At 43.0% G+C, this 25,169-nt stretch overlaps 1 protein-coding gene across 2 annotated transcripts; it reads right to left on the minus strand.

Moving 5' to 3' along the window:
• Positions 1–1,138: 1,138 nt before the first annotated feature.
• On the minus strand, positions 1,139–25,151 carry slc66a2 (solute carrier family 66 member 2). Of its 2 annotated transcripts, XM_029735241.1 has the most exons (5): positions 24,150–25,151; positions 23,726–23,859; positions 21,654–21,704; positions 16,163–16,379; positions 1,139–3,853 (listed from the first exon to the last, which is right to left on the minus strand). In XM_029735241.1, exons 1-5 carry the CDS (start codon positions 24,350–24,352, stop codon positions 3,643–3,645), a joined length of 816 nt encoding a protein of 271 aa, XP_029591101.1. In that variant the 5' UTR covers positions 24,353–25,151; the 3' UTR covers positions 1,139–3,642. The 2 variants fall into 2 exon arrangements, with proteins under 2 accessions (XP_029591101.1, XP_029591102.1); XM_029735242.1 differs by lacking the exon at positions 21,654–21,704.
• Positions 25,152–25,169: the final 18 nt, after the last annotated feature.

Here is a 25,169-nt window from a genome sequence, read left to right on the forward strand (position 1 = left end):
TTGATCAACAACTCTGCCAAATATTACCCAATTATCTACGTTGAAATGACGTAGTGTGCCCAGTGGGTTCTGTACACTAACTGAAATCATCCACCTCCCAAAATAAAGTTAATTTCATTTGCATAGTCAATACAACTTATTAGGACTGTGCAGTATGATGTTGTGTTCAGAGCCAAGTGGGTAGGTGGTAATTACCAGTAGTGAAGTCATAAATACGAGTTGGGTGCATTCACATTTTGTACTGGGAAATACCATCACAGATAAAGGTCATTAGAAGGCTTGTGATTGTGTTGCTCTTTTTTTGCCCATAAAAAGTATACCCAGAACTGTTCACTTTCTAAATTAAAAGGAAGATGAACAGAATACATTTTGTATCAACAACTTGTATTTTGTTCTTACCATAAACAACTGCTGAAGATGCTGCCATGCAAGTAGGAAAGATGCCGCCATGCTTCCCCTCTGCAAGTGGGAAACTGAGCACATGGACGATAGATGAGTTTCCCACTAGTAATTACCAGTTGGAGGGGCATTCAAGTGGATTTTTCCCAGTGTATGCGGGTATTTACAAAATTACGAGATGTGATCGCAGCATTAGTCCAATCTCATCATAGGAGGAAGAAGCAGCTCTTTTGTTCCTCCCAGTTCTTTTCCAAAAGGGAACACTATATCCTATACGGTGCACTACGTTAGACCAGGACCCATAGGACTTTGGTAAAAAGAAGTGCACTATGTAGGGAATAGGGTACAATTTGGAACAGACCCCGGTATAATTCTCTCTGGACTAGTTCTGCTGAGGCTGGCCGCCACATTCCTGTTTGTTTAGAATACGCTTTACATAAACCCTGTCGCCTAATGTTGGTATTGTGTGGTCAACACAGTGCTTGTTGTGAAGACACAGCGCAGGTGCATTACCATGTAAGTGTTGTTGATAGCTGTTGAGGCCACATGCCTGGAGCCCAAACATAGACTGTGGTTGGTGAGCCAGTGGTTCCTCTGACAGATGATGCGAACCAGGTCTCCTCTGCTGATGGAATAGTATTATCAAGACAGAGCTAATAGGTCTGCGTCAGAAATGGTACCCTATATTGCACACTACAAACATCACTAGCATAATGAATTTACACAAAGCACAGTAGAATACAAGTTCTCATTTTGGCCTTTAATGACAGCGCCACAGAGCTTTCATGAATACTGGCAACAAGTAACAGCATACCAGGCAGAGGTTGAATTAAATTGTCTATTGACGATGAACTGGCAATTCTATAGAAAGAACTGGCCATTCCATGGAAAGAGATGTGGTAATGTACTGTGTAGAAAAACAACATGGTAATAAAAGGTAATCAAATATAAAAATGGCCAAAAAAATGTATAACACAAATGGTTTGATAACCATAAAAAAAATGGGGTACATAAACTGAGGCTGTGATTCAGTCCAAGGCGCCTTAGAAAGCAGTGCACTGGACTGCCGAGAATTTCCCCCGCGTTCGCAGAGATAGAATTCATGGTATGGACACGGCGAAAGCCGGCTTTGGTGTAAATTGCCTTTAAAAGTGGCATTGTCGGCAGTCCCGTGCACTGTTCTATAACACAACTTAGATTGAATCCTGACCTAAAACTATGTAAAAAATATTCAAAAATCACAAGGATTGGCATTGTTTGATCAGCATCTACATAAACAGAGGAATAGTTTTGCAGTTTTACCCATGAACAACTAAAACTGAACAACCACCAAAATAATACAACTTAACATCAGAAACAGTGAGTCATTTTGGCCCGGTTGATACTACACAACCAGAGTTAACTAGGTGCACAACTTCTTCATACAATGACAACAACGGTCACCATTTGACATGCGGCACCGTCCTCATCCTTGTAAAAAAGAGCTGGATAAAGGGCAAGTGTACAAGGTTTGTGATTATACAAGCGTTTCAGGATTATAAAAAGATGGATAGCATAACAAAACAAATATTCCGCATCGCCAGTGATTAAAATAACATTTCCCAGAGTATCCAGCGTAAAAAAAATATATCTGCGTCTGAAATGGCACCCTATTCCTTATAGTACTTGGTCAAAAGTAGTGTAATAAACAGGGAATAGGACGCCATTTTGGACGCAAACGCCAACTACGTTTTAGCCAGCAGTTCAGAAGTGAATATAACAGCTGTAGTGCTGGTATCGTCTTGGCTACACCCAGAGAGATTCAACTTACCATGTGGTCAAACACTTCAAGAGGTTGAGTCTGGACATGCCTACTACTTGGCTAGAACAAAACCCTGCACCCACACCAGCCCTCGGCAGGATAAGATTTGTCCACGCCCGACCGATTCCAGATTCAACCACTGTTCCCACGTCTCCACCCAAAGCACACATCTAAAACATTTGAAGAAAGCTGAAGAAAGAAATATTCATATAAAATTCTAAAGGTCCTATTTAAACAAATAAAAAGGTTTCTAGGGGTGCTTGAGGCTGAGAGGAGCAGGGAGATGAGTTGAGTTGTCCATAGACCAGCAAACAGACTGTCACTAGGTCCTCAGAAGCCTTGTTTATACCTGGCGCTAACATGCAACCTTTGTCCTGATCTTGTCCACATTCTGATTGTGCCTACACCTGTCTGAAAATGTGGGCACGATCAGAATGTGGACAGGATAAAGGATGCATGTTAGAACCAGGTATAAACAGTGCTAAAGACAGGAGCTTTGTACTTAATGTCCTTCCCGATGCGTTGTTGTTGTTGTTTACCATAAAAAACACAGAAGGTCCTTCCAGTTCCCTGGCCTACAAACATGGCTGCTACTCCTTTAAATGAAAACAGTAACATAAACATAATATTTGTTTCACACAATGTCCTACCTCCCTCTCTCCACTGACTCCCTTACTGTCCGTAATACCAGCAACACAGTTGTCCACTGAACCACTGAGTCCTTAAGCTTCACCTCAGAGTCATCTGAAGGAAACGTGTTGGGCTCCCAGGAACCAGGCCTCTGGCCCAGACAGCCTTTTTCATTTTTGGTAAAACTGCTGTTGCTTCCAGTTGAATTAATCTTGTGAATTTTCCAAGCAGCAGCAGCAGCAGGAGGTCTTCCAACCAGACCAGAAGAGGCCTAATGGATCAGACAGACCAGACCCGTGGAGAACATGGAACAAAGAGCTATCTAAATTAAATGTAGAATCTAATTTCCCCAAAAATAATAATTCCATTGTACATTCAGTAAGGTTTCTGTTAGTTACTTCGATGATCCGTTGTACATTGTGATCACTGGCTGAGTAACCAGCCCTTTGTGAATGTCTGTTAAGGTTTTTCATGCAACAATCTATGGACAGGAAAGCCGGTCCACATTTCCTTAAGTGTCCATCCATACACAGTGCATATGACTGCAATGTAGACCGATGCATGTGCATAAGATTGTGTGTGTATGCTCAGGTATATTCATATACAGGGATATATTCTTGGGATATACTTGTATAACCATCTGCACAACATACAAACACATATAACTGGAGGTCCTATCTGTTTTGAAAAGAAATGGAACAAGTGTCATTCAGCAACGTTCTTCAGGCAAAGTAACTCTAACTAGTTTGTGTGCTCATGACCGATTGGTAACGATGTGTGTGTGTGTGTGTGTGTGTGTGTGTTAGGGGGTCTCAGAGTGCCTTGGTGCTGGTTGTGTGTGACACGGTGTGTGACACGGGTTTCTGCGGGTAGCGGCTGTAGTAGTACACCTGGAATAGAATGGCAACGTCCACTCCCACCTGCAGCAGACCACAGGTCCAGAACTGGACAGGAGCCTCGGTCAGCAGGAAGTAACCCGTCTTAAAGGTGTCCCCACTCGTCCACATCATCACCATTTTTATACTGCAGGGAGAAAAGGGAGGAGAAAGAAGAGAGAGGGGGGGAGATAAACATTTCACTGTTAGCAGAGCTAGACAGTGGTTGTGTCCAAAATCTGTCTTGCCTAATACTTACTAAAATGACATACTGTGTACTAAATCATACTACGCACTATTTATTACGTGCCGTTTAGTATAAATGCACTCACGGTGCGGTGAGTTCACCCATCTGCTCTCTGCAGCAGCACTTCTCCCTCCTCTCTCAGGGAGCTGCTTAGGCTGATCAGAGTAAATAAACAACTATAGTTCTGTTGTTCAGCAGTATAGCTTTTAGAACAACTCTGTGGTTTGTTTCAAGTGTTCCTTTAGTGCAGGGCTCTCCAACCCTGTTCCTGGAGAGCTACCCTCCTGTAGATTTTTGCTCCTACCCCAGTTGTAACTAACCTGATTCAGCTTATCAACCAGCTAGTTATTAGAATCAGGTGTGCTAGATTAGGGTTGGAGCGAAAACCTCCAGGAACAGTGTTGGAGAGCCCAACTTTAGGCTGTGGCCCCTCCTCTCTGTGTTACTCTGCAGGATTGTGAACTATAATGAGGCGATAGGGAAGTAACACACTAACAGTGACAGTAGAAGGGCAGTACAGCAGGAGGTCTCTAGGTATGTTGTCTACTGTACAAAGACCGAGCTTTGAAAGCCCTCTACTTTTTAGATGGAGAAAACAGCATTGCTTATTATAAATGGGTATATGCAAGGTTTCTTGGCATGCTGGGCTCCCAGGATCTCCGCTCCATGTTTCTAAAACACCCAAGTTAGTTTTTATAATGAGAAAAGTCTTGACAAAGGGTTGGTGATTATGGATAAATCACAGACAGACAGTCTCCCCAGCTACTGCTATCCCTCTCCTCCAACCTCCCTCTCATCTTTGGGACTCTTTGTTTTTCTCCCCAGGCTTTGTACTGAAACCGAGGACGGAAGGTAAACGCTGACAAAGGAAGGACCGAGGCACAAAAACAGTTAGCTAACAGCATTCAGAAGTGTTTACAATAAACCGCCTACCACAACAACATTCCCACAACAACACTCCCTTCTGAACGCAGAGGCATCCTCCATCTGCTGTTCTAAATACTACCTGCCTCGTGTCGTGACATTTTGGAGTAGGGACCCCTGCTCAGAGTGCCAGAGCCAATCCTGACATGTCAGCACTTTCCATTCATGTGTAAACAACACAGGTTAGTCAAAGGACAGAATGCTAATCTGAATATAAACACATTTAAAGGGTGAGGGTGGGGGAGAGGGAGATGCCTAATCTAATTGGTGTCAAGGGAAGACCTGTCAAATCAAATCACATTTTATTTGTCACATGCGCCGAATACAACAGATGCAGACCTTACTGTGAAATGCTTACTTATACAAGCCCTTAACCAACAATGTGGTTCAAAAAATAAAGTAAAGAAAATATTTACTAAATAAAATAAAAAGTTAAAAATAAAATAAAAAGTAACACTATAAAATAACAATAACGAGGCTATATACAGGGGGTATCAGTACCGAGTCAATGTGCGGGGGTACAGGTTAGTCAAGGTAATTTGTACATGTATTACAGACTCGGTCAGGGAGAGGTTGAAAATGTCAGTGAAGACACCAGTTGGTCCACGCATGCTCTGAGTTCACATCCTGGTAATCTTTGTGAATGTTGACCTGTTTAAAAGGTCTTGCTCACATCGGCAAAGGAGAGGGTGATCACACAGTCATCCGGAACAGCTGGCGCTCTCACGCATGCTTCAATGTTGCTTGCCTCGAAGCGAGCATAAAAAGGCATATAACTCGCCTGCTAGGCTCGCGTCACTGGGCAGCTCGTGGCTGAGTTTCCCTTTGTAGTCCCTGTAAAGGGTTTTGTATGGTTGCTGTGTACGTTTAAAAATCCAAATAATTAGTCATGATGTCATATTCCATCATGGTATGCAGTAGTAGGCCCAATAAACGAATCCATAATAAATCCAACACACATCCTATGAATATTATACTGCAACTGTGACGTTATGACTGGGTCATAAACATACAGTACTGTCAAGTATTGACTACACTGCCAATACCTCTAATATAGTACCACTCTCCCTACGTCATTTGTCTGACCCTGTATCAATGTTATTGGCAAGGCAACACGTTCAATGATCCATACAAGTGAACTGATGAAGATTTGCTGCATTGAGGCTACAAATGGTGGCTTCAAAGTACGAAGACTATTGTCTAGCAGAAGCCACTTAGCAGAGGTAATTGTCTTCAGGCTGATTACAGGGTACAGGTTCACCCCGTCTCAAGCTGTCTGCTTGGTCCAGTTGAAATTGGAAGTTTACATACACCTTAGCCAAATACATTTAAACTCAGTTTTTCACAATTCCTGAGATTTAATCCTCGTAAAAATGTCCTGTCTTAGGTCAGTTAGGATCACCACTTTATTTTAAGAATGTGAAATGTCAGAATAATAGTAGAGAGAATTATTTATTTCAGCTTTTATATCTTTCATCACATTCCCAGTGGGTCAGAAGTTTACATACACTCAATTAGTGTTTGGTAGCATTGCCTTTAAATTGTTTAACTTCGGTCAAACGTTTCGGGTAGCCTTCCACAAGCTTCCCACAATAAGTTGGGTGATTCCTCCTGATTCCGCCCATTCCTCCTGACAGAGCTGTTGTAACTGAGTCAGGTTTGTAGGCCTCCTGGCTCACACACACTTTTTCAGTTCTGCCCACAAATTTTCTATGGGATGGAGGTCAGGACTTTGTGATGGCCACTCCGATACCTTGGCTTTGTTGTCCTTTGGGATGGTGTTCTTCGCCTTGCAAGCATCCCCATTTTTCCTTCAAACATAACGATGGTCATTATGGCCAAACAGTTCTATTTTTGTTTCATCAGACCAGAGGGCATTTCTCCAAAAAGTACGATCTTTGTCCCCATGTGCAGTTGCAAACTTTAGTCTGGCTTTTTTATGGCGTTTTTTGATGAGTGGCTTCTTCCTTGCTGAGCGGCCTTTCAGGTTATGTTGATATAGGACTTGTTTTACTGTGGACAAAGATACTTTTGTACCCGTTTCCTCCAGCATCTTCACAATGACCTTTGCTGTTGTTCTGGGATTGATTTGCACTTTTCGCACCAAAGTACATTCATTTCTAGGAGACAGAACGCGTCTCCTTCCTGAGCAGTATGAAGGCTGCGTGGTCCCATGGTGTTTATACTTGCGCACTACTGTTTGTACAGATGAATGTGGTACCTTCAGGCGTTTGGAAATTGCTTCCAAGGATGAACCAGACTTGTGGAGGTCTACAATTTTTTCTGTGGTCTTGGCTGATTTCTTTTGAGTTTATCATGATGTCAAGCAAAGAGGCACTGAGTTTGAAGGTAGGCCTTGAAATACATCCATAGGTATACCTCTAATTGACTGAAATGTCAATTAACCTATCAGAAGCTTCTAAAGCCATGACATAATTTTCTGGAATTTTCCAAGCTGTTTAAAGGCACAGTCAACTTAGTGTATGTAAACTTCTGACCCACTGGAATTGTGATACAGTGAATTATGAGTGAAATAATATGTCTGTAAACAATTGTTGGAAAAATTACTTGTGTCATGCTCAAAGTAGATGTCCTAATCGACTTGTCAAAACTATAGTTTGTTAACAAGAAATGTGTGGAGTGGTTGAAAAACAAGTTTTAATGACTCCAACCTAAGTGTATGTAAACTTCCAACTTCAGCTGTAGCATCCACAGGATGAGGGGAGGAAAGAGGAAGGGGTGAGACCTGTCAAACCTTCTATATTATTCATGTCTCCAGATTCACCTCGCTCTCCTTCACTCATTTCTTTTTTAACCCCCTTTTTAATAACCTTCCCATGCTTCTACTCATACTACCTCCCTTGCATCTTTCTCTCCCTCCAAATCCATCCAAGGTAGGGAGCTTGTTAGTTCTGGGGAAGAGGAGGAACATTTATTTATTTCTCTCTGAGTGCTGACGTAGAGTTTGGGCCAGCTCTGTGTGTAATGATGTGAGAGCAGGATGGAGGATTTGATCAGCCCTCCTGAGAACTCGGTCTGCGTCTCCAATGGCACCCTATGTACTGCACTACTTTTGACCAAGGCCCATCTCTATATGGAATAGGGTGCCATTTGGGACGCAACCTCAGAGAGAATGCTGGGAGGTCAGGGATGGGGTCAGAACATGCCTGGGAGATGATTCTAAAAGTCCCCAGCCACTTACAGAAGACTAACTGGGAGGTAAAAAAAGCCTGTATGCATCGGAGGTGGAGGAGGATGGAAGACCCTCTGCATTTCATCAGGTAATCAGCAACTCCACAGCCCAGGTGGGTGGGCAAGTTGTCATATACTAGTCTGACAAGGTAGTGATGTAGTGTTGTGAATGCAGAGACAGACTTGTATATAGACTTGTATACTGACTGAATTTACTGGTCAAAGAACAGGCAGGCTAAATAAGGCACTCCCTCTGAGCGTGTTATCTGTCCATGGGAAACAGCTCACACAGAGAGGACTTATAAGGACAGTCAGTCAGTAGGCGGTCTGCAAAGCCTGTCTCTCCATGTTCCATTACCTTTATCTCAGGCCAGGGGCCCAGACATCAACGCCAGCACCCCAGGTATCCCCCGCCTAGCTACCCTCCCCCGCCTCCCACCCCAGTCATTAGTTTGACTGCTCCTGTCGGTTTATGTTCATTGCTGCCCTGCTACATACACAGACACACACCCACACACCGCTGGAGACCTGACATCATGCCAGCACACCTAGACCAAAGTGCCATTAATTCTGCACACAGAGAGGCTAATAGGGGGGGAAAGACACACACAGAAAGGAGAGGAGGGAAGACCACAATAACTAAGTACATCCATCTCCAAAACCACTGGGCAAACCAACCCCATGCTAAATCACCACACCAGAAAATATTCACAATATAATACATCTCATCCAAGGTGACCACAGGTGATAAATTCAGCAGGATTACATAATGTGTGTTTCATAAGTTCTCAACTTCAAACAGTTCACACAGCCCTATAATTAAGCCTCAAATTCGAATGAATTGTCTTTGAACATGGAGCTACGTTAGACAATGTATCTTGTTTTGACCATGGAGCTAAGTTTGAGAGAGAGAGTGGCAGAGAGAGAGAGAGGCAGAAAGAGAGAGAGAGTGAGGCAGAAAGAGAGAGTGAGGCAGAAAGAGAGAGAGAGAGAGGCAGAAAGAGAGAGAGAGGCAGAAAGAAAGAGAGGCAGAAAGAGAGAGAGAGAGAGAGGCAGAGAGGGAGAGCGAGAAGCAGAGAGAGAGAGAGATCTGTTCTTTACTGAGGTTGACTTGACAATCTTGAAGTAAATATGTGATTTGTAGCTGTACTGTAACTATAGAACAGGAGGACTACATTTACATCCACTTTGGACTTCATTTCCCATCAAACCATGACAAGACAGATCAGAATACACTTCCTGTATACAAGCTTCCCCCATTATCTCCTCCCCCACCCCAACCTTTAGAGCAACCATGTTGTGTCACCCACAGCCCCCAGTCCCCCTCCTCTTTGTGTTGTAGTAATGTTCTGTTTGGTAACTGTCTGCTAAAGGGGTCTTGCGCCTGGCTCTGACAGGTCAATATAAACAGGAAGTGATGGAAAAGCAAACATATGCCTTCAGCCTGTCATTAGCAGGCTGAAGACATACCCTCGTAAAACTGACTATCCTACCGACCCTCGACTTTGGCGATGTAATTTACAAAATAGCCTCCAACACTCTACTCAGCAAACTGGATGCAGTCTATCACAGTGCCATCTGTTTTGTCACCAAAGCCCCATATACCACCCACCACTGCGACCTGCATGCTCTTGTCGGCTGGCCCTCGCTACATATTCGTTTCCAAACCCACTGGCTCCAGGTCATCTATAAGTCTTCGCTAGGTAAAGCTTCGCCTTAGCTCACTGGTCACCATAACAACACCCACCCGTAGCACGCGTTCCAGCATGTATCGCTCACTAGTCATTCCCAAAGCCAACACCTCATTTGGCCGCCTTTCCTTCCAGTTCTCTGCTGCCAATGACTGGAATGAATTGCAAAAAAAAATAAAAAATCTGCTGAAGTTGAAGACTTATATCGCCCTCACTAACTTTAAGCATCAGCTATCTGAGCAGCTTACCGATCGCTGCAGTTGTACACAGCCAATCTGCAAATAGCCCATCCAACTACCTACCTCATCCCCATATTGTTTTGATTTACTTTTTTGTACACCAGTATTTCTACTTGCACATCATCATCTGCACATCCATCCCTCCAGTGTTAATTTGCTAACTTCTAATTACTTCGCTACTATGGCCTATTTATTGCCTTACCTCCCTTATCTTACCTCATTTGCACACACTGTATATAGATTTTTCTATTGTGTTATTGACTGTACGTTTGTTTATTCCATGTGTAACTCTGGGTTGTTGTTTTTGGTCGCACTGCTTTGCTTTATCTTGGCCAGGTCGCAGTTGTAAATGAGAACTTGTTCTCAACTTGCCTACCTGGTTAAATAAAGGTGAAATAAATCAAATAAAAAACATTTGCACCAAGTGTCCCAAATGGCACCCTTTTCCCTAATAGGCCCTGATCAAAAGTAGTGCACTATAGTGCATTCAGAAAGTATTCAGACCCCTTGACTTGTTCCACATTTTGTTACATTACAGCCTTATTCAAAAACATAAAAAAATTAAATAATCTACACACAAAGCAAAAACAGGTTTTTAGGAATTTTTGCAAATGCATTAAAAATAAAAAAAGGAAATATTACATTTACATAAGTATTCAGACCCTTTACTCAGTACTTTGTTGAAGCACATTTGGCAGTGATTACAGCCTCGAGTCTTCTTGGGTATGACGCTACAAGCTTGGCACACATGTATTTGGGGAGTTTCTCCCATTTTTCTCTGCAGATCCTCTCAAACTCTGTCATGTTGGATGGGGAGCGTCGCTGCACAGCTATTTTCAGTTCTCTTTAGAGATGTAAGATGGGGTTCAAGTCCGGGCTCTAGCTGAGCCACTCAAGGGCATTCAGAGACCTGTCCCGAAGCCTCTCCTGCGTTGTCTTGGGTGTGTGCTTAGGGTCGTTGTCCTGTTGGAAGGTGAACCATCAGCCCAGTTTGAGGTCCTGAGCGCTCTGGAGCAGGTTTTCATCAAGGATCTCTCTGTACTTTGCTCCATTCATATTTCCCTCGATCCTGTCTAGTCTCCCAGTCCCTGCCGCTGAAAAACATCCCCACAGCATGATGCTTCCACCACCATGCTTCGCCATTGGGATGCGCCAGGTTTCCTCCAGATGTGACGCTTGGCATTCATGCCAAAGAGTTCAATCTTGGTTTCATCAGACCTTTTGGCAAACTCCAAGCGGGCTGTCATGTGCCTTTTACTGAGCAATGGCTTCAGTCTAGCCACGCTACCATAAAGGTCTGATTGGTGGAGTGCTGCAGAGATGGTTGTCCTTCTGGAAGGTTCTCCCATCTCCACAGAGGAACTCTGGAGCTCTGTCAGAGCGACCATCGGGTTCTTGGTCACCTCCCTGGCCAAGGCCCTTCTCCCCCGATTGCTCAGTTTGGCTAGGCAGCCAGCTCTAGGAAGAGTCTTGGTGGTTTCAAACTTCTTCCATTTAAGAATGGAGGCTACTGTGTTCTTGGGGACCTTCAACGCTACAGAAATGTTTTGGTACCCTTCCCTAGATCTGTGCCTCAACACAATCCTGTCACAGGTGGACTCCAATCAAGTTGTAGAAACATCAAGAATGATAAATGGAAACAGGATGCACCTGAGCTCAAATTCGAGTCTCATAGAGAAGGGTCTGAATACTTATGTAAAGAAGGTATTAGTGTTTTTCTAAAAACCTGTTTTCGCTTTGTCATCATGGGGTAGTATGCATAGATTGATGAGGATTTTATATTTTATTTAATCCTTTTTCGAATAAGGCTGTAACGTAACAAAATGTGGAAAAAGTCAAAGGGGCTGAATACTTTCCGAATGCACTGAATATAGGAAATAGGGTGCAATTTGGGATGCTGATCTGTTGTCATTAACCATCTCTGGACCTGACTGGCATGGCAATGGCATGTTCTGGGGTTTGGCTTAACACATTCATTATGTTATGAAGGCATATTTTCATTATGAGTCTTTGATAATCAATATGATAATGAGCTACTCAATCTTTCTATTTGTAGTGATGTTTATTTTTAGTCTGTTGCATGATCATTCAGAGACTATTTACATTGTGTTGTGTGTGTGTACAGTGCTTTCAGAAAGTATTCACACCCCTTGACATTTTCCATATTTTGTTTTACTACAGCCTGAATTTAAAATGGATTAAATTGAGATGTTGTGTTACTGGCCTACACACAATACCCCATAATGTCAAATAAGTGGAATTATGTTTTTGGAAACTTTAACTAATTAATTAAAAATGAAAAGATGAAATGTCTTAAGTCACTAAGTATTTAAGCCCTTTGTTATGGCAAGCCTAAATAAGTTCAGGAGTAAAAATGTCCTTAACAAGTTACATAATAAGTTGCATGGACTGTGCGCAATAACTGTTTAACATAATTTTTGAATGACTACTTCATCTCTGTACCCCACACATACAATAATCTTTAAGGTCCCTCAGTCGAAGTGAATTTCAAAACAGACTCTACCAGAGACCAGGGAGGTTTTCCAATGTCTCGCAGAGAAGGGCACCTACTGGTAGATGGTTAAAAAAATATCCCTTTGAGCATGGTGAAGTTATTAATTACACTTTGGATGGTGTATTAATAAACCCAGTCACCACAAAGACGCAGGCGTCCCTCCTAACTCAGTTGCCAGAGAGGAAGGAAACCGCTCAGGGATTTCACCATGAGGCCAACGGTGACTTTAAAACATTGTAGTTCCTCCACAATATTAACCTAAATGACAGAGTGGAAAGCAGTGGTGTAAAGTTGTTAAGTAAAAATACTTTAGAGTACTACTTAAGTCTTTTTTTGGGGGTATCTGTACTTTACTTGACCATTTATATTTTTGATAACTTACTTTTACTCCACTACATTCCTAAAGAAAATATTGTACTTTTTACATTTTCCCTGACAACCAAAAGTTCTCGTTACATTTGGAATGCTTTGCAGGACAGGAAAATGGTCAAAATCACGCACTTATCAAGAGGACACGTGGTCATCCCTACTGCCTCTGGCAGACTCACTAAACACAAATGCATCTTTTGTAAATAATGTCTGAGTGTTGGAGTGTGCCCCTGGCTATCCATACATTTTAAAAACAAGAAAATGGTGCCGTGTGCTTTGTCCCTTTACCCCTACCTACATGTACATATTACATCAATTACCTCGACTAACCTGTTCCCCACCACATTGACTTGGTACCTGTGCCCCCTGTATATACTGTAGCCTTGTTACTGTTATTTTATTGTGTTACTTTAGTAAATATTTTTCTTAAAACTGCATTGTTGGTTAAGGGTTTGTAAGTCAGCATTTCATGGTAAGGTCTGTGCCCGTTTTATTCAGTGCATGTGAACATTTTATTTTGATTAATATAAGGAACTTTAAATGATTTATAGTTGTACTTTTGATACTTAAGTATATTTAAAACCCAGAAATTTTAGAGACTTTTACTCAAGTAAGACAATTGGGTACTTTTTCCACCAATGATGAAAAGTAGGGAGCCAGTACAGAATAAAAATATTCCAAAACATGTATCCAGTTTGCAATTAGGCACTAAAGTAAAACTGCTAATAATGTGGCAAAGAAATGTACTTCATGTCCTGAATACAAAGCGTTATGTTTGGGGGAATTCCAAGACATCACTGAGTACCACTCTTCATATCTTCAAGCATGGTGGTGGCTGCATCATGTTATAGGTATGCTTGTCATCGGCAAGGACTAGGGAGTTGTTTGGGATAGAAAGAAACGAAATAGAGCTAAGAGGAAAACCTAGAGGAAAACCTGGTTCAGTCAGTTGCTTACCCAGACAACACTGAATGTTCCTGAGTGGCCTAGTTCCAGTTTCGGCTTGAAAATCTATGGCAAGACTTGAAAATAGCAGTCAAGCAATGATAAACAACCAACTTCACAGAAGTTGAAGAATTAAAAAAATAAACAAAGTGTAAATATTGTACAATCCAGGTGTGAAAAGCTCTTAGAGACTTACCCAAAAAGACACAGCTGTAATCACTGCCAGAGGTGATTCTAACACCTATTGACTCAGGGGCGTGAGCACTAATGCAAATGCAATATTTCTGTATTTCATTTTCAATACATTTGGAAAAATGTCAAAACACATGTTTTCACTTTGTCATTATGGGGGTTGTGTGTAGATTGTTGAGAAAGAAAATATATGTAACACATTTTCAAATTCAGGCTGTAACACAAAATGTGGAATAAGTAAAAGGGACGTGAACACTTTGTGAAGGCACTGTATGTGTGTGTACACGCGTGTGTGCGTTGGTCATGACTCGGTTCCAACTGTGTGACTAATAATAGGAACTCGGAACACTACTGAAGATCCTCAATTAAAACTCCATGATGATGACAGCAACGGCACTAAATGGGTATAATATAATCATCATCATAATAACAGCATTAGAATGGAGCGTTAACAATGAAGCGTCATGTTTTATTTTTATTTAATTGTCTGTGCGAATCCTGCCTAAGGATTTAATCGCTAGGGAGAATGCAGTAAAAAGGCAATAAGTTAAATTAAAAAGACAATCTAAGGAGGCATCCTGTTCAAAATAAGGTCTCAGTTTAAATAATACACTATATATTCACAAAGGTATGTGGACACCCCTTCAAATTAGTTGATTTGTCCATTTCAGCCACACCCGTTGCTGACAGGTGTATAAAATCGAGCACACAGCCATGCAATCTCTATAGACAAACATTGGCAGTAGAATGACCTTACTGAAGAGCTCAGTGACTTTCAACATGGCACCGTCATAGGATGCCACTTTTCCAACAAGTCAGTTAGTCAAATTTCTGCCCTGCTAGAGCTGGCCTGGTCAATTGTAAGTGCTGTTATCGCGAACTGAAAATGTCTAGGAGCAACAAGGGCTCAGCCGCGAAGTGGTAGGCCTCACAAGCTCACAGAATGGGACCACCAAGTGCTGAAGCATGTAAAAATCTTCTGTCCTTGGTTGCAACACTCACTACTGAGCTCCAAACTGCCTCTGGAAGCAATGTCAGCACAACAACTGTTCGTCGGGAGCTTTATGAAATGGTTTTCCATGGCCAAGCAGCCACACACAAGCCTAAGATCACAATGCGCAATGCCAAGCGTCGACTGAAGTGGTGTAAAGCTCGCTGCCATTGTACTCTGGAGCAGTGGAAACGGGTTCTCCGGAGTGATGAACCACGCTTCACCATCTGGTAGTCCGACGGACAAATCTGGGTTTGGTGGATGCCAGGAGAACGCTATCTGACCGAATGCATAGTGCCAACTGTAAAGTTTGGTGGAGGAGGAATAATGGTCTGGGGCTGTTTTTCATGGTTTGTGCTAGGCCCCTTAGTTCCAGTGAAGGGAAATTGTAACGCTACAGCATACAATGACATCCTAGACGATCCTGTGCTTCCAACTTTGTGGCAACCGTTTGGGGAAGGCCTTTCCTGTTTCAGCATGAGAATTTGCCCCTGTGCACAAAGCGAGGTCCATACAGAAATGGTTTGTCGAGATCTTCGTGGAAGAACTTGACTGGCCTGCACAGAGCCCTGACCTCAACCCCACTGAACGCCTTTGGGATGAAAAGGGAACACTGACTGCGAGCCAGGCCTAATCGCCCAACACCAGTGCCGACCTCACTAATGTTTGTGGATGAATGGAAGCAAGTCCCCGCAGCAATGTTCCAACATCTAGTGGAAAGCCTTTGCTGTTATAGCAGCAAAAGGGGGGACCAACTCCATATTAATGCCCATGATTTTGGAATGAGATGATCAACGAACAGGTGTCCACATACTTTTGGTCATGTAGTGTATAAACCAAAGAACATGTTCACGTCTAGTAGAAAATCCTTTCACTGAATGAACTAAAGTCAGTACCAGTTAGGCGTCTGAATTACATATCCAAGTATTTAAGTGTTACATAAATTAGACTGAATTTATACACAGGTGTGCAAATGAAAAGACCAGTTCGAGGTCATAGGTCTCATAATAAACCACTGAAGGTCAGCAGCTGGGCTATGAGTAGTATGGAAGCAAGAGATGGGATGAAAGACAGCGAATGTCAAGTGAGAGAAAGGGGAGACAATCGAATGGCAACTGTGGTGACTTCAGTGTGTATGTGTGACGTCCTCACCTCATCCCCTCAGTACTCTTGTTCTGGTAGTTGCAGTAGAGCTGTGGCATCCCCAGCATGGCCTCAGTGAAGACAGCCAGGAAGCCCAGGCTCTCTACGAACACAGACGAGTCCAGCAGCAGGTAGGTGACGTAGGCCGCCGACAGGGTGAACGCCACCACACACTGCAGGTAGTCCACGAAACGACTCCACGACCAGAAGTGGCTCCAGTCAAAGTCTGAGGCAGACAGACATGCGGAGAGAAAGTAAGACACAATACTAACACCGATAAACTGACGGTTCTTACCTTTTTCAGGTCGATCTTTCTCCATCATGATACGCTGGCTCGAGAAGACTGTAATAAAAAGCATTGCATGTGACGTGAAACAAGGAGGCATAGCTGCATGGAAAAATTCATTTGGAACGAATTTGGAAAATGCAGAATGATTTACTCTAAATGTTCCTGCCTCACTGACTTCCCAAATGTACCCTAAAGGTTGAATAGTTTTATTCATCAGGGAAATAAACAAAAACAAGTGCAGTTCAAGTTCACTGAAGAAGGAGCCATATGAAGTCATGACTTCAAGATGAAAATCGTCGTACAACTGCAGGCCTGCGATACAATCTCTAGTGATCCGACAACATCTCAGCTAGGAGACTGGCACCTCCACACTGCATTGTGCTGCTACCACCTAAAACCTCTAACCTATAGGAGTAGCTAAGACAACCGTAACGCCATCAGTGTATGAATAAGAAGGTTAGTGATGAGGATGCTTCCTCCTTTGGCATGTTGACGATTATGTTACGTTAAACTGTCAAATGTTAGTCTTTATTGATTCATTCCCTTTCCCTGCGGTAAATCAATGACGTCACCACTGAGCTGCACATAACGCGTTTTAAAACTTCACTGAGACAACAATACACGGAGCCTGACCCCGCTCTAAATGACGTTAGGGGAGAGAAGAATAAATGGAGGAGATTAAATCACCGCTGAAAGGGGGGGGGGGGGAGAAGAAGAGGTGGAGGGGAAACGCGCTGTGCAGCATCTTCCATAGGATTTTACACAAACCTCTACGTTGTACAAGGTCATGTTGAAATGAGATTCTACTCATCGGAACATCAAGCTCCTCTGAGGCGGCCGGTGGAACAGAGTATGGGACGAGAGCGTCAGAAGGATTATGGAGAAAAACCGTTTCAGGAGCTACTGGTGAACCATCGCGACTCAAACACACTTAAACTGAATCAAATAAAAAGAGGGCGTAAACTCATACATCTCATCTAGAATGACATGGTTGCTTTGGTTTCCTACCGTTCTCCATAATCACATTTCCTTTCGACAAACCACAAGAAGAGGAATGGCACATTACATGACGTGTCCTGCTGACTTACTGAGATTGTAATTTAGAATGCACTTCAGAATTCAATGGAATGTATTTTGCTGAAATATCGATGTTCACCGGATCTGAGATTTAGATGGCATTTCTGATACGCATGGCAGACAGGTGTATGTGTGTATGTGAGAGTCAGAGTATGTGTGGAAGTCAGGGTGTGCATGATGGATTATCATGTCTATGGTCTGCAACTAAATCACCTAATCATGGAGTGGGGTGAGTCCGTCTTGCCCTCGCTGATAACAGCAATGCCTTGAGGGGGGTGAGGATAGCTCAAAGAGGCGCACACACACACGGCTTATTGTAATGGTAGAAGAGTGTTGTTACAGGGTGTTTACAGCAGCACCTTTGCATGCTACACCACACTGTACCCCTCCACCACTGTGCCATTCATCTACTCTGGGCGCTCTCGTTCCATCGCTTCCCTCATCTCCTCTTTCATCCCTCTGTTTAATCTGACACGGGGCCCCTGTCTGTGTGTGTGTGTGGGTGTGGGAGAGAGAGCTGGAATCATGTCATATTGCTTTGCATGCGTTGGTCTCCTCAGAACATTAGTTTAGAAGCTGTCATTTAGCCTGTCACGTCTACACTTCCTACAGTTACATGTTGTCATTCATAGTCCATAATCATGCAGGCAAAACAACAGCCACCTAAAATAAAAATGGTCCAGAAAAAAGAACGTGCTTTTTGGGGCTAAAAGCTAGAAGTGTGAGGAGAGTAGGAGGTGATACATTGGAACCGGTCAGATTCACGCCATACAGGAGAGACTGTGATGACTAATAAACATCGAAAGAAGAATATAGACTATTCCCAATGCCCAGCTCCCCTGTCCTCCCTGATTGTCCCTTTAACAGTACACAGGCCTAACAACCAACCCCCCTCACATATCTGGTACTGCTAAATACTGCTCAACGTTCTTTGTTTGAACTGACAGGGAGGTGAGCTTAACGCACCTGCACTCCGTGGTTATTTCTCCAGAGAGATTGGGAACCTGCTGTGATAATGGATCCAAGACGAGGTGCCATAGAGAGAGAGAAGCCAGGGAGGGAAGCCAGGGAGGGAAGCCAGCTCTGAACATCACAGAACATTAAACAGTTTGGTACAACCACAGAACACACACACACACACACAACAGTCTCAGGAATATACTGGTTCAACAGGTCCGTGTGACAGTCCGATGATAACGTGTCAGAATACTGTTGTTTCGTCTGTCTCAGTTTGACACTCATGTTTACAACTTCAGTGAAAGCAGGTGAAATTATATTCAAATATTAAATTGTAACCAACCTCATCAAAGCCTGAAACCCCAACAAAGATAAGGAGACGTCAGATCTATTTGTTACTCCCAAACTACATTTAGACAAATCGCCGTTTAGGGAGTTCACCAAAGAGTAGTTTGTTGATGAATTCCTTCTTTTACATCCCATACATACATAGCACTTTCCTTCCCTGTTTTATTTCTTTACCTCCACCTGTACTCTTTCATCCTTCCAACAATAGTGGATTACAACATGCCTCTCCTTCTTATCTCCTCCTGGATTAATCTATAGAGGAACAGACCCATGTCTATGCAACAGACAGATGAGCAACAGACACACACTACATGGCCAAAAGTGCTCGTCGAACATCTCATTCAAAAATCCTGGGCATTAATATGGAGTTGGTTCTCCCTTTGCTGCTATAACAGCCTCCACTCTTCTGGGAAGGCTTCCCACTAGATGTTGGAACATTGCGGGGACTTGCTTCCTTTCAGCCACAAGAGCATTAGTGAGGTCGGGTACTGATGTTGGGCGATTAGACCTGGCTCACAGTCGGCGTTCCAATTCATCCCAAAGGTGTTCAACGGGGTTGAGGTCAGGGCTCTGTGCAGGCCAGTCAAGTTCTTTCACACCAATCTCAACAAACCATTTCTGTACAGACCTCACTTTGCGCACACGGGCATATTGTCATGCTGAAATAGGGAAGGGCCTTCCCCAAACTGTTGCATTCGAGGTTCCATTCTGTGAGCTTGTGTGGCCTACCACTTCTCTGCTGAGTCGTTGTTGCTTCTAGATGTTTCCACTTCACAATAACAGCACTTACAGATGACCAGGGCACTTCTAGTAGGGCAGACGTTTGACTGACTTGTTGTAAAGATGGCATCCTATGACGGTGCCACGTTGAAAAAGTCACTGAGCTCTTCAGTAAGGCCATTCTACTGCCAATGTTTGTCTATGTAGATTGCATGGCTGTGTGCTTGATTTTATACACCTGTCAGCAACGGGTGTGGCTGAAATAGCCAAATCCACTCATTTGAAGGGGTGTCCACATACTTTTGTATATATAGTGTATGGCTATGGAACAGGCAGGGGCAAATAGTGAGGCTGAGGGAGACGGAGCCAGGGAGGAGAGGAATAGGGTCTGGGAGACAAAGAACCAGAAAGCCAGGGAGGCAGAGCTCCAGATCCAGACCTGTGCAGCCCAAAGTCAGGAAGAGGCTAAGGAGAACACACCCTGGTTCTGGTTCCGCCGCCAAGTACTAACTGTTTCATGTACAGGCCAGAACAGTGAACGTAAACGTGGGACACAAAATGCCAGCTTTTGATAAGGTAAGTTGAAGCCAGAATGAAGCTTTTTCTACTGTGATGAGAAGAAAGCCAGCTTACCATACCACTGGAGTTGTGCTGTAGAACAACATCATGCTGGGTGGAAACACTTTGATAAGCAACTCCGCCAGTCAACTCCCAGTTCCCAATGACACAAACACACAACACTCAATTCCAAACACAGAGGCTGAATAAAAGGGTGGCAAAAATCATTTTGATTGCTGAAATCAATATCTTCAACAGTCTGTGCCTTTCTGTACAACTATAATTGGATTCTACAATGCACAATCAAATTAAACAAAGAGATTTTGATGGGGATTTTTGAATTATGTTACTCAGAATGAAGCATGGATTTTAAGAGAGAAGACGATTGAACCCAATAAAGTGTGTGATGGATAGCAGTTCTGAGAGGGTAAACTACATCACTGTCAGTGAGGACTCTGGACAACATACAACACAGAGCATTACTGCGTCTTCACAGGTAATGTAGGCCTTTGTTATTTCCCAGCACCCCCTACTGTCCACACGGAGGATAGCAACTCCTTCCCAACTACAAAGCAGCAGTGTTAACCAGAACTAACCACAACATTGAGATCCATTGTTAGTAAACGCATACTTATGATGGGCATCACACGCTATTCACAAAAACAAAGTTCTCAGCACAATGAAACAGGTACAACTGATTGCTGGTCATCAGCCTCAACTGGCTGGGTGAGGGCTCCGTACAGTAACAAGAAGAGGGAGTTGAAACAAAAGGGCAAAGATAGAGGTTGTATAACCAGGACAGAGTTAGGAAGACTACAGTCTCATAAACTGTCACATCTGTGAGCTGTCTGTGCATATTTAGCAAGCTGGTGTGAATCCAAGTCGTCATCATTGTTTTACCAGACACGACCATGGAGCAGAGGGCAGTGCACACTAGCTTTCACATGCAGCATTTGATAGAATTGTTGCTGTAGCGCTGACAAAATAATAATTCATTTCAAACCAAGAAACATAGCCGAGCAATTAGTCTATCAAGGTCAATAACATGGCAAGCAAATAGCAACAATCAAAAGTCTTAATACATATGGTTAATCAATATATGAGTCTAGAATGCATGCATTTTCATTTTCTGAGTCAGAATCTGATGGTCATCACAATCAGACAACTCAAAGAACTGAAGCAAAATGAAATGTCCATGCACAATCACTGCAATACAGTAGATGCATGCTATAGTAAACTAATATCAGTAGCATAAAAAGCATTTTACAAACTGAAACAATTCAAGCTATTGACTATAGCTAACACACATTGTGAACTTCCATGCGAACACTATACCAACTACATTGGTTCTTTAGGAATCACAAATGGAGATATAACGATGCAGGAGGATGCAGGAGGATGCATGCCAGGTTAAGGCATGATGATGCTGATGAGTTAGTGGCAGTTAATACTGTGAATGGAGCAATACGAGAGGGAGAGCCACACAAGACCATGCGGTAAGGAAAGAGAGAGAGATGAAGGGAGGAAGGCAGAGAGAGAGACAGTACCTACCCAGAAAGAACTTCTTAGGGACTTTGATCTCCTCGTCCTTACTGTCTGTTGCTACAGACACAAAATAAGAAGAGGGAACAGAGAAAGAGAGCTTGGTTTCTCTTGTGCTACAGACCAGAACTGACCCACAGTTTGAAGTCAAGAGAAGTTTATTTTTGACATAAGGTTAGTGACTTCAAAATGGACAACCCAATAACTACCCTGTGGGAATTAACATAGTTGAAACCTCAACATTTGGATCTGACTGAGTTGAAACCTCAACGTTTGTTTTAAGTTAGAGTTGAAACATCAACGTTTGGGTCGGACAGAGTTGAAACCTAAGCTGTTGGCCGGAGTAGGGACCTCAACGTTTGGCCAGAGTTGAAACTTCCAACGTTTGTTTGACGTCAGACAGAGTTGAAATCTCAACGTTTGACTAATCATAAAACAGCCTGTTTTCTCAAATCATCTGACCCGCCTACCCTGATCCTGTCAATTTGATTGGCTACCAAACTCTGAATTGAGGCCACATGATGGCAGCACTGAGCATTCAACGTTCTAGTATTCCGTTGGCAAGGAAACTGGTGTAGGTCAGTCAGTCAGTCAATCAACAGGCTGAGGAAGGGAGTTATGAACCAGATTCAGCAGCCAGCCCACTCTAGTTCCTTAAACAGATTATCAACATCCTGTTATGACTGCAATGGGAATATTTAGGATGAATAAAGTTCATGTTTAACATGCTACATGTTTCACTTTCTTTAATACACATGATTCTGCCAGTGTTCTGTTTGTGCAAGGTGTGGGTTGAATTGGAGATGAATAATCTCTTTCAAAAGAGAGACCTGGCCAAAATAGCAGCACACAAAGTTGCAGACACATTGACAACATAAAACACAAAGCACTAGAGTTTATATATATACATTTACACAATGAACAGCAAGGTGTTTTGGGAAAGTGTGGTACAACTAGGGGTCAAAACATTGACAGCCCCCTGCTTACATGTTCCATCAGTGTGAATATTATGGATTGTTCTCATATCTGTTGATAGTGTTTGACGCCAGACTGGAGGTGCAAGGGCCGAGGACACCCTGATTATCACTGTATTCTGTGACACTGTGTGATTATGTAGGCACTAACAAAGTCACTGGCTTTATGTTTTCTACAAGCCTCTCGGGCTGGTGTTTACAGAACATGTGGTCAGTGCTGTCTGATTAGTATATTTATGGCTGTTAGCCATTCTCTCTGCTCCTGTGTGGGATATTGTTCTCCTTTTTGCAAAGTCTTTTATTCACATGGAAATGACAAAGACAAACTAGAGTTGTACAGTACAAGGCCACATTCAGTAGGCAAATGTCAAATGTTGCAGATATAAATGTTTGATTTATTTAACGTTTATTTAACTAGGCAAGTAAGTTAATAACAAATTCTTATTTATATTGACAGCCTACCCCGGCCAAACCCGGACGACGCTGGGACAATTTAGCTCCGCCCTATGGGTCACCCAATCACGGCCGGTTGTGATACAGCCTGGAATCAAACCAGGGTCTGTAGTGGCGCCTCTAACACTGAGATGCAGTGCCTTAGACCACTGAGCCACTCAGAAGCTCAGAAATGTCACGAAGAGCCAACATGATTCATTATTCTACATGTCAGAGAGGCATGTTTGATCTACATAACACATTTCTAACTGACCGTTTCACAACATCATGCCCTGCTGAATGCACCCCATAGCACTGGGTTGGTTTAGATTGTCATACAACGATTTGGAGATTTGTGCAGCACCTTGAGGTTAGCTGGGTGTGTATCTCTGTGAGTGGGTGTGCAGTCAGATTTGAGTTGTGTGTTTAAGCTGTAAAATATATTACGAACATGAAGGAGTTCCTTTGAGAGGAAGGACAATTGGTTAACTAAGGAATGTGTAACACACACACACACACACACACACACACACACACACACACACACATACACTCTCCAGAGGTTGGTGATACAACCAAGCACTATCAGTAGTTCACACCATGATGTGAACAGAGGTTATAAACTGATTATAAAGCTATAAAGAGTAGGGACAGGCCAGGGAGGAGGATACCGACCTGTGAATGAACGTCGCTTAGTCTGGAGTTCGGTGGCCACGCGGACGTTGGTACACAGGTCGAGCATGATCAACATGGTGGCGATCATGACGATGCTCTGCCACAGGAGTGGCGTCTCAAAGTAGCGCCCAAACCTGGAAAGAGGAGACAGGAAGTAGTCAGGGCACAGGCTCCAGGGTGGCAATACTATTCTGCATGGAGACAATAGGCTTCTGTTGGAACCAAAGAAAAACTGTGCTATCCAAACCAATACAAGAATTCCCGTGAGAGGCAGTATCATTTATAAACACTGTAAAATCTGAAGGGCCAAACAGTTGAAGTCTGTCTGTTCTTCAAATGCACTTAGGCTACAGCCTTCACATGCATCAATGCACATTTCAATAACATGAAAGTGCAAGTTTACTGCACCTATGGCAAAACTTACCTGAACAGTATACGCAGAATATTGGCCACCAGTAGGACGAGGCAGACATAGGTGGAGAATCCCTCTGCGTTCTGTGTCCGTCTGATGTCCCTGTACTGGGGGATGTAAGGCACCACTCCACCGAACACCATAGCCCCCGCAGCGATCCATGTCACCAGTTGGTTCAGGACATACATGAGCTGCTCAAACATCTCATCTTCCATGTTCTCTCTCTGTTATCTAGTCTACCAGGGCACAGCAAATCATGGGAAGTGCCAAAGGTGCTGCGCAAAGTTCTAGTGAGCTGCACTTGCCTTTCAATAATGTGGTGTAGCCTAGTCAGAGAATGTGAATTGACCAGTGCCTTCGTATGCTTATTGACAGTCAACTATTGGATCAATAACCAATGAAGGGGACAGAATTATATGTTCCTGCCATAGAAAAAAAGTTCCTTCTTTCAAACCGGATGTAAAGCAGAAATAACTATGTCCATCAATGATGTTCTATTGAACAGTTTACAGTAGACTCCAGAGGTCTACCTTAGCAGAAATCCCGAGTAGCGGCGCTACTGTTTCATACTATTGTAACTATATGAGATGTACAATGTAACAAGTTGAATGTTAGGCTACAATTGAGAACATCAACAGTCGGCCAGAGAAATCTAGCTTGTCGGTCGACCAATCAAATGAATGCAATATTATTCAATAACAGTTTCAATTGACTGGACTTTTCGCGATTTGTAAAGAAAACTAAAATAGTCAACCCTCGATATTTGCTTTCCAGTTGTCCCCAGTCTAATCGAAGCGACTCAAATCCCCAGTCTTCCGGGTGGGTTTGTAGTTACAACTGGACAGCAGCATGAATCTGTGCATCACATGATTGTCATTTACAAAACAAATCCCGTTTGTCTGGAAAATATAATTCCAGCAAAAATCGAAAGAGCGTGAATTTATCGGAAAGTGCAAAAACCCCTGCGTCCACTGCTCTCTCACCGCCACACAAACAGAAAACTAGAGCAGCACTTCCTTCTACGTCAAAATC

Source organism: Salmo trutta, chromosome 36 (genome assembly GCF_901001165.1).
Source record: "Salmo trutta chromosome 36, fSalTru1.1, whole genome shotgun sequence".
In the NCBI taxonomy this organism is placed as follows: Eukaryota; Metazoa; Chordata; class Actinopteri; order Salmoniformes; family Salmonidae; genus Salmo; species Salmo trutta.

What these genes read in the sequence shown, in the direction of transcription:
- slc66a2 (XM_029735241.1), bottom strand. Translation starts at nt 24,352, where the DNA reads ATGGAAGATGAGATGTTTGAGCAGCTCATGTATGTCCTGAACCAACTG. An exon ending in TAAGCGACGTTCATTCACAG is followed by an intron (nt 21,705 to 23,725) that starts GTCGGTATCCTC and finishes TTGTGTCTGTAG; the next exon opens with CAACAGACAGTAAGGACGAG. An exon ending in CCCTAAGAAGTTCTTTCTGG is followed by an intron (nt 16,380 to 21,653) that starts GTAGGTACTGTC and finishes TGTCTGCCTCAG; the next exon opens with ACTTTGACTGGAGCCACTTC.